This window comes from Stegastes partitus, unplaced genomic scaffold (assembly GCF_000690725.1).
Source record: "Stegastes partitus isolate 25-593 unplaced genomic scaffold, Stegastes_partitus-1.0.2 Scaffold422, whole genome shotgun sequence".
NCBI classification, from domain to species: Eukaryota; Metazoa; Chordata; class Actinopteri; family Pomacentridae; genus Stegastes; species Stegastes partitus.
In genome coordinates this window covers 353,790-362,354 of record NW_007578153.1, presented here as the reverse complement: position 1 = coordinate 362,354, position 8,565 = coordinate 353,790, and the positions used below count along the sequence as shown (strand labels likewise).

At 41.7% G+C, this 8,565-nt stretch overlaps 1 protein-coding gene across 1 annotated transcript in view; it reads left to right on the top strand.

Annotated features, from left to right (window-relative positions):
- The window catches only part of trappc9 (trafficking protein particle complex subunit 9), a 254,895-nt gene that overhangs the window by 23,092 nt on the left and 223,238 nt on the right, over nt 1-8,565 (top strand). The window contains exon 7 of the mRNA XM_008285913.1: nt 4,195-4,321. Within this exon, the coding sequence (XP_008284135.1) occupies nt 4,195-4,321 (127 nt within the window). The remainder of the gene's footprint in view (nt 1-4,194; nt 4,322-8,565) is intronic.

The window sequence follows — 8,565 nt, the reverse complement described above, 5'->3', positions numbered from 1 at the left end:
TAACCGAAAGTCTATTCAGTGCCTCTGCTTTGAAGCCACACTCGGTCCCCTCTGTGTCCGTGTGTGAGGAGGTCGTCCCCCTCGCATATGACCCCAAGCTGAGTGCAGTTCAGGAGAAAGGGCAGAGAGGCAAAAAAAAAATCAACACCCACAACTCGGTTTCATGTCATTCGCTTGCTCTGCTGCATGCTCTGCATTATTGGATGCTATCATTGGCTCAAGGTCCGCTGTCGGAGCAACAATTTAATGTAATCGTCTTGCTTATCAGACAATAATATCCCATCCGCTGATGTATCACGCTTTTATAATCTTTTATGTTCTTTGGATTGACTGGTCCTGCTCGGTAGTAACTACACATGCATACACGCTTCATCTACAACCTCCTCGACTCGATCACACTTGAAAACCGACCATGACCAAGATGAGAGAACACTCACATGCACACACACACAAATCCAACCAAACGGGGAAAAACAAAAAAAAAGTAATGGAAAACATTCCCCTTCAAAGTAAAGCTTGAGCTGTAATGTCTCATTTTGGAGACGCAGCAGCAGCGAGGAAGAAGTAAGGAAGGAAGGGGAGGAAAACAGAGCATTTTGTGCTTCACAGCATGCATCAAAGCCTGTGGTTGTGGCACACCATCTAAAAATGAATCAATACATTGTTTGCCCTTCAGAGATTGCCTCTCAATCCAACCCACCTCATATTATATTCCTTTTCATGGAGCTTGAGCTTTCAACACAGTTTCAAAACGAGCTCAACTGACACCTGCTGCTTTAGGAATTACGTGAGTCCTATCCTGACAAATTGGGAGGCATTAACACGGCTAAGTACAAAAGACGTGTCAGAATACCTGAGGCCCGTCATTACTGTCTCACTAATTTGCATGGTGCGAGCATTGTTTCGCAATTTATTTGGAAATGAAAGTTCGGCCACATCAAGCTGTTGAAAGTGCAGCGTTAATGAAGTGGTTCCCAGGAAAGAAGAGCAGCAAACAAACTTGTTAGATGAAGGCAGATTTAACTGGTTTGGATTTTGGAGCTATCTTGCTCCTACTCGTCTGTCACAGAGGAAGGTAATGTAAGCTCAGGATTTAGAGAAGAAAATACAGAACAGCTTTCACTGATATTGCCTTAATACTGCCTTCAACTGTTATTCTGTCTGACCTCAAGAGACTGGCATAACAAAGGACAACTAAACAGATGTCTTGGCTTTAGTTCAGTGGTGAGAATTTCCTTAAATTAGTGTCAAAAGACTAATACTGCAATTATTTTTCATACTGCTGTGAATTCATTTAAACCAACAAGTTAAGTTTTGTAAAGTGCTCAGAATAATATTTTTTTTGTCTTGCTTTGCTTTTCTCTCTGGAAATGTGGCAGTAAAATGTGAGAGAATGTCATGTACGGGTGATGACTAACGCCAACATGTTCTCCAACCCAATGAAACTGCAGGGTTTCCACTTTGAAACTGCACTCCACCGATAGTAGTCTCTGAAACACAGAATTAGACTTTGAGGTTTTCACATGTGGGCTGCAAGTTGGCGCAGTTGGAAAGTCGCCGGTTTGCGTCCTGGTGGGAGCGTGGAGTTTGCATGTTCTCCCCGTGCAGTGTGGGTTCTCTCGGGGTTCTCCGGCTTCCTCGCACACAGTCCAAAAACATGTTGGTGATTCTAAATTGTCCGTAGACGTGAATGTGAGTGTGCTTGGTTGTCTGTCTCCAAGTGTAGCCCTGTGATAGACTGGTGACCTGTCCAGGGTGTCCCCTGCCTAAATCGGCTGGGATAGGCTCCAGCCCCCCCTGTGACCCCTAATGAGGACTAAGCGGTGTAACAAACGTAAGGAACCAGTTCTGTCAATTTGCATGGTCGGTCTTTCTGTGTCATTATTCTTCTGAATCAGTTTCTAGTTTGGAACATGTGTGGATGAATCCCTCAGCATCACAACTTTGAATCATCAGAGTAGTTTTGCAACATTTAAGCTGAGGTGAGCTGGTCTGCTGGTGCTGCAGTGACAGGTGAGGGGTAGGTGGAGAGACTGTAGATCTGTACATTCTAGAGCAGGGATGTCGAATCCTGGTCCTCGAGGACTGCAATCCTGCATGTTTTAGATGTTTCCCTCTTCCAACACACCTGAATCAAATGATCAGGATCGTTATCAGGCTTCTGCAGAGCTTGATGATGAGCTGATCATTTGAATCAGGTGTGTTGGAAGAGGGGAAATATCTAAAACATGCAGGACTGTGGCCCTCGAGGACCAGGATTGGACACCCCTGTTCTAGAGGAAGCAGCAGCGTAGCGCTACATCTTAGCCAATTTAGGTCAGGATGGTATTATTTCAATGGAAACACCTTTTAAAAATGTAATTTTAATGCACAGAGGAGTGTTTATGGGTTTAATCAGTGACTGGAGACGGCTTTTAAATTGCAGGGCACAATTTTAATTTTATTTACCTTATTTTGAGACACACTAAATAAGGGGGCTGTTCCTTGTCTTATCTGGTCCAGTAACTCTTCATTAGCCCTCTATTGCATCAACCCTGTTTCTAGTGTGGTAAAATCCCAGATAGACCTACTCAGCACCGAAAGGAAGACAGAAAAAATTCAGCATAAAGCTGAACGAGAGCATTTAGCAGCTGAAGAGCCTGATACATTAGGGACTCCAAATGAATGCTAATGTCGCTTCGCCTCGGCGGGATGTGTGAATGGCAAATGTCTGATAACGTGTCCGCCACTTTATAAGGTGATAATATGTCAACATGTTTACAGCTTGTTCCAGGGTCCTAATGTAAAAAAAAACAAGAACAGAAACAATTGAAAAAACTAATTAATAGATGCAGCTTTAAAGGTACAGATTAAACTGAAAGGATCCACTGTCACTAAAGAAATATGATAAAAAAAATAATCACTGGTGTCCTGATTGCTTTTTCTGTCATGATTTTTTCTGAAATAATACATTTCTTTCCAAAGCTGATAAAATACGGATTTTTTTTAAATGTGTCTTGCTGACATTTCATTTCATTGATCCTAGTTTCAAAAGAAGACAAATTGAAATTGAAATTGACTTTTAGTTTCTTGGGGTCCCAGCAGGTTTTAGTCATCATGATGGAAGAAATAAATATATAATGTTAAGTCTTCACATTTTTAGTCGTTTAGCCAAAGCGCTTCACTGTATGCATACAGAACCAAGATTTAAATGGAAATTATTTATTATTTTCATCGAGCACGTAACCTCTGCTGGGGTCTCCTGTCCTGCAGTGGCCCCTAAACACACACAGCTGCTGTAGACACTCGGCAAACAAGAAACAAAATATGGCCAAATATGTCATCAATCATGAGCGCTGTGAGTCAGGAGCACAACTGAGCGGTCACTCGGTTCATCTCTTGCTCTGTTTTTTCTCCCCCCTGTTCTTTCACTTCATCTGTCTGCCCTCTATTCCTTTTTCCTCTCATCCATTCCTTCACTCACCTCTTCTTTTCCCGTCTTCGCTCTGATCTGTAGTTTATGGTTTTCAGGCTTACAGCTGTTATTTCAAAGGTTGTAGTTTCCATTAACATATTTATTCACACAGTTTACTCGGAATGACTCAAAAACCCTTGGCCCCTAATTTAAGAATATATCCTCTTTTGGATTGACAATAAAAACGTAGTTATTTTTTTTTTGTTTTTACAAAACAGCTGTGAGCAAGATTTTTTATTGAATATACAATAAAGTGGTAAAATGCCACCATTCCTCAGTCACATAAAAAGCCTTCCATCATCAGACCTCCTAATGTGCTCCTACGGAGGGTTATAGATCCGTATAAAAATCTTTGCAAGTAAATGTCCTTTCTCCCTTGATGGACACTCCGGAAACCTGCAGAGCCAAAGCAAATTCTACGGCTGGGTGAGCAGTAATGTTCCCTCAAAAGGTATTGATGATACAATAAAACTTAGAATTTTACTTGAAGGCCGGGGCTCTTATTGCTGAGAGAGAGACACACCACAGGTCATTAATGTCCGGCTAATTTATATCCCACACAAAGATGAATCCTCCACGCCGGCGATGGTGCTCAGATCATCAGGGTGTAGGGAGCTGTAACGGCAGTTGTGTTATATCATAATTGTTGCCGTCTTGTCCAGCGGTAATTATATGTATAGATTGTTTTACGTACTTGAGGCTATTGATTTTCTGACTGTTTGGTGCTCTTGCATTTATAGAAAAGAAAGAAGTGACCCAGAGTCTGGAGAACTACACCTCCAAGTGTCCGGGTGGAATGGAGGTCATCACCCTCCCCGATGGCCTGAAGCTGCCTCCGGTGCCCTTTACAAAGCTCCCTATTGTGCGGTAAGACACACGTTTTGAGTTGTTGTTGCTTATCTGCATATTGACATCAAATCAGATAACTGGAATAATGAGACACACAGAAGTTTGTCAGTTAGTTCACTGTTATTTATGCATTATTTTATGAAGTATGACAAATTTGACAAATGATTTTTGAACTCTCCACTGTGATTGTAACTCGCCATATGCAGCAAAATGCTCGCACTGTAGGCTGTCGCTCNAATGTCTTGAAGTTTAGCCAAACGTTCACTTGGACTCGAACGTGAAATGATCAGATTTAGGTGGTAAAAGGTCAACGTGACTTCAACAAAACATGCTCTCTAAAATTCATACATTAATTATGACAAAATTCCATACAGTTGTCTAACAGCATAAAATGCTTGAGGGAGGACATTTTATCTTTGAAAGGTCAGAGGTGAAATGTGGACAGACGTGGATGTAAGGCGGTAGCTCTAGATTCAAAGATCAATTCACATTCTGTAGACATGAAAGCCTGATGACTGTCTTTCTCAGTGTTATAGCAGAAATTGGGATCACTCCTGCAACCAAGTGTGCAGTTAGAGTAAACTCAGAGGCTTAGCATGTTTGTTATTGATGTAGTTATTTAAAATAAAACATATTATCTTGCATTTTATCGTAAGTTTGTAATCTGTTAACATCACCCGCTGAACCGCTAAAAACTCCCTTTCTGCCTTAAATTGGCTTAGAACCAACCAGTACTTTCTCTAGAATGCAGATCTATAAAGCTCCCACCTCTTTGTCCAGCCATCCCTCCCACTTGCTGCACCACGAGCACACCAGCTCACCTTCAGCTGCTCATAATGTGTGTTACCAAAGAAACTAGATTTTCGCTGGAGTGGGGTCTTTAGTTCAATACCCTTCTTGCTAAAGCTGTGGGTGGAACAGTAGTCTATTGATGTTATTTATAAAGTTGCATAAACTTTAAAGAACAGTTATGACTCCTCAGTTGTTTACTGCCTTTAGGGATCTGTCACTGTTGCAAATAGAAATGCACTTTCTACAAAAAAAAAAAAAAAGTTTGATGTAGATTTCTGCATTGAGGCTGCAGTTACGACACACTGACTCTCCTGCCACCTTGAGATGACTGCAGGAACAGAGGCAGGAAGCACCTTCATCTTACCTTAAAGCAGTTTTACATGACAGATAAGGATAAAAGGGCATGCAGTTTGAAAGCCACATGCTTTTACCAGGATGTCTGGGTCTAACAAGTATACGCTCTCAGGTTGCATTATGAAAGTTATAGATCTTGCCCTCTGCTGCAGTGATTGCTTGTGACTCTCCCAGTTTTATGCAGGTGCAGAAGTAGCAAAGTGCTGACATATTCCATTCAGAATAGTCTTAATTGTGGCTAAATTACCTAAATTGCACAATATCTGCCGTCAATCTGAAGCACGTATTTCATTGTCTTTTCAAATCATTGAAGGATAATTTCATTTGTATTTCACTGACCTTGGATCCCTGCTCTCAGAACAAATGTGATGAATTGATTTCTACCTTTTTTTTTTGTCCGGGTTTGGGATGTGTGTAAACAATAAGACAACACCTGACTTTGCACCATATGCCTTCCTCCCCTGATATACACAAGGAGTGTTTTACTGGTGAAAAAAGAAAACAGTATAGCATAGCAGTGTATGCACAGCTTTGTAAACTAGAGCTGGATAAGTCTGATATTGCTTACTTTTACTTATAGTGATTTTCATGCCACAAAGATTAATGTCACTCTATCAGTTGCTCAGTTTCCCCATCTATTCTTAGGACTATTTTTTAAACCTGTAGTGTTTGTTATTTTGATGATTTATTTTTCACTTGCGCTGCTTTTTTTTTTCTTGCTTTTGCTGCTGGCATTTCACTCGCAATACCAGACAGGAAAATCTAAATTATTCATAAAACTGTTGACACGTCTGTCTGTGATCTGCCAGTAGTTTTCATTTCACAATATAATTTGATCAGTCTGCCTCCGAAAATTATTGGCTTGTCTGCATTGTCATTAAAGTTATTTGAAGCTCTAGTCTCACCGCTTCCCAGTGGCGTCTATAAAATAGTACCTATCAGCGATGAGCATTTCTTTGCATTTGTTTTTTTTCTTCGCGAGATTATATATTCTGATTGTAACTGATTGTATTCTGCCTTGCTGGTGGATTGGGCTGCATTTAGGGATAACGAGCATTGTTTTTGTCAACACGAGGGAGATGTAACCGAAAGTCTATTCAGTGCCTCTGCTTTGAAGCCACACTCGGTCCCCTCTGTGTCCGTGTGTGAGGAGGTCGTCCCCCTCGCATATGACCCCAAGCTGAGTGCAGTTCAGGAGAAAGGGCAGAGAGGCAAAAAAAAAATCAACACCCACAACTCGGTTTCATGTCATTCGCTTGCTCTGCTGCATGCTCTGCATTATTGGATGCTATCATTGGCTCAAGGTCCGCTGTCGGAGCAACAATTTAATGTAATCGTCTTGCTTATCAGACAATAATATCCCATCCGCTGATGTATCACGCTTTTATAATCTTTTATGTTCTTTGGATTGACTGGTCCTGCTCGGTAGTAACTACACATGCATACACGCTTCATCTACAACCTCCTCGACTCGATCACACTTGAAAACCGACCATGACCAAGATGAGAGAACACTCACATGCACACACACACAAATCCAACCAAACGGGGAAAAACAAAAAAAAAGTAATGGAAAACATTCCCCTTCAAAGTAAAGCTTGAGCTGTAATGTCTCATTTTGGAGACGCAGCAGCAGCGAGGAAGAAGTAAGGAAGGAAGGGGAGGAAAACAGAGCATTTTGTGCTTCACAGCATGCATCAAAGCCTGTGGTTGTGGCACACCATCTAAAAATGAATCAATACATTGTTTGCCCTTCAGAGATTGCCTCTCAATCCAACCCACCTCATATTATATTCCTTTTCATGGAGCTTGAGCTTTCAACACAGTTTCAAAACGAGCTCAACTGACACCTGCTGCTTTAGGAATTACGTGAGTCCTATCCTGACAAATTGGGAGGCATTAACACGGCTAAGTACAAAAGACGTGTCAGAATACCTGAGGCCCGTCATTACTGTCTCACTAATTTGCATGGTGCGAGCATTGTTTCGCAATTTATTTGGAAATGAAAGTTCGGCCACATCAAGCTGTTGAAAGTGCAGCGTTAATGAAGTGGTTCCCAGGAAAGAAGAGCAGCAAACAAACTTGTTAGATGAAGGCAGATTTAACCGGTTTGGATTTTGGAGCTATCTTGCTCCTACTCGTCTGTCACAGAGGAAGGTAATGTAAGCTCAGGATTTAGAGAAGAAAATACAGAACAGCTTTCACTGATATTGCCTTAATACTGCCTTCAACTGTTATTCTGTCTGACCTCAAGAGACTGGCATAACAAAGGACAACTAAACAGATGTCTTGGCTTTAGTTCAGTGGTGAGAATTTCCTTAAATTAGTGTCAAAAGACTAATACTGCAATTATTTTTCATACTGCTGTGAATTCATTTAAACCAACAAGTTAAGTTTTGTGTTAAGTGCTCAGAATATTTTTTTTTGTCTTGCTTTGCTTTTCTCTCTGGAAATGTGGCAGTAAAATGTGAGAGAATGTCGTGTATGGGTGATGACTAACGCTAACATGTTCTCCAACCCAATGAAACTGCAGGGTTTCCACTTTGAAACTGCACTCCACCGATAGTAGTCTCTGAAACACAGAATTAGACTTTGAGGTTTTCACATGTGGGCTGCAAGTTGGCGCAGTTGGAAAGTCGCCGGTTTGCGTCCTGGTGGGAGCGTGGAGTTTGCATGTTCTCCCCGTGCAGTGTGGGTTCTCTCGGGGTTCTCCGGCTTCCTCGCACACAGTCCAAAAACATGTTGGTGATTCTAAATTGTCCGTAGACGTGAATGTGAGTGTGCTTGGTTGTCTGTCTCCAAGTGTAGCCCTGTGATAGACTGGTGACCTGTCCGGGGTGTCCCATGTTTAAATCGGCTGGGATACACTCCAGCCCTAATGAGGATTAAGCGGTGTAACAAACGTGAGGAACCAGTTCTGTCAATTTGCATGGTCGGTCTTTCTGTGTCATTATTCTTCTGAATCAGTTTCTAGTTTGGAACATGTGTGGATGAATCCCTCAGCATCACAACTTTGAATCATCAGAGTAGTTTTGCAACATTTAAGCTGAGGTGAGCTGGTCTGCTGGTGCTGCAGTGACAGGTGAGGGGTAGGTGGAGAGACTGTAGATCTGTAC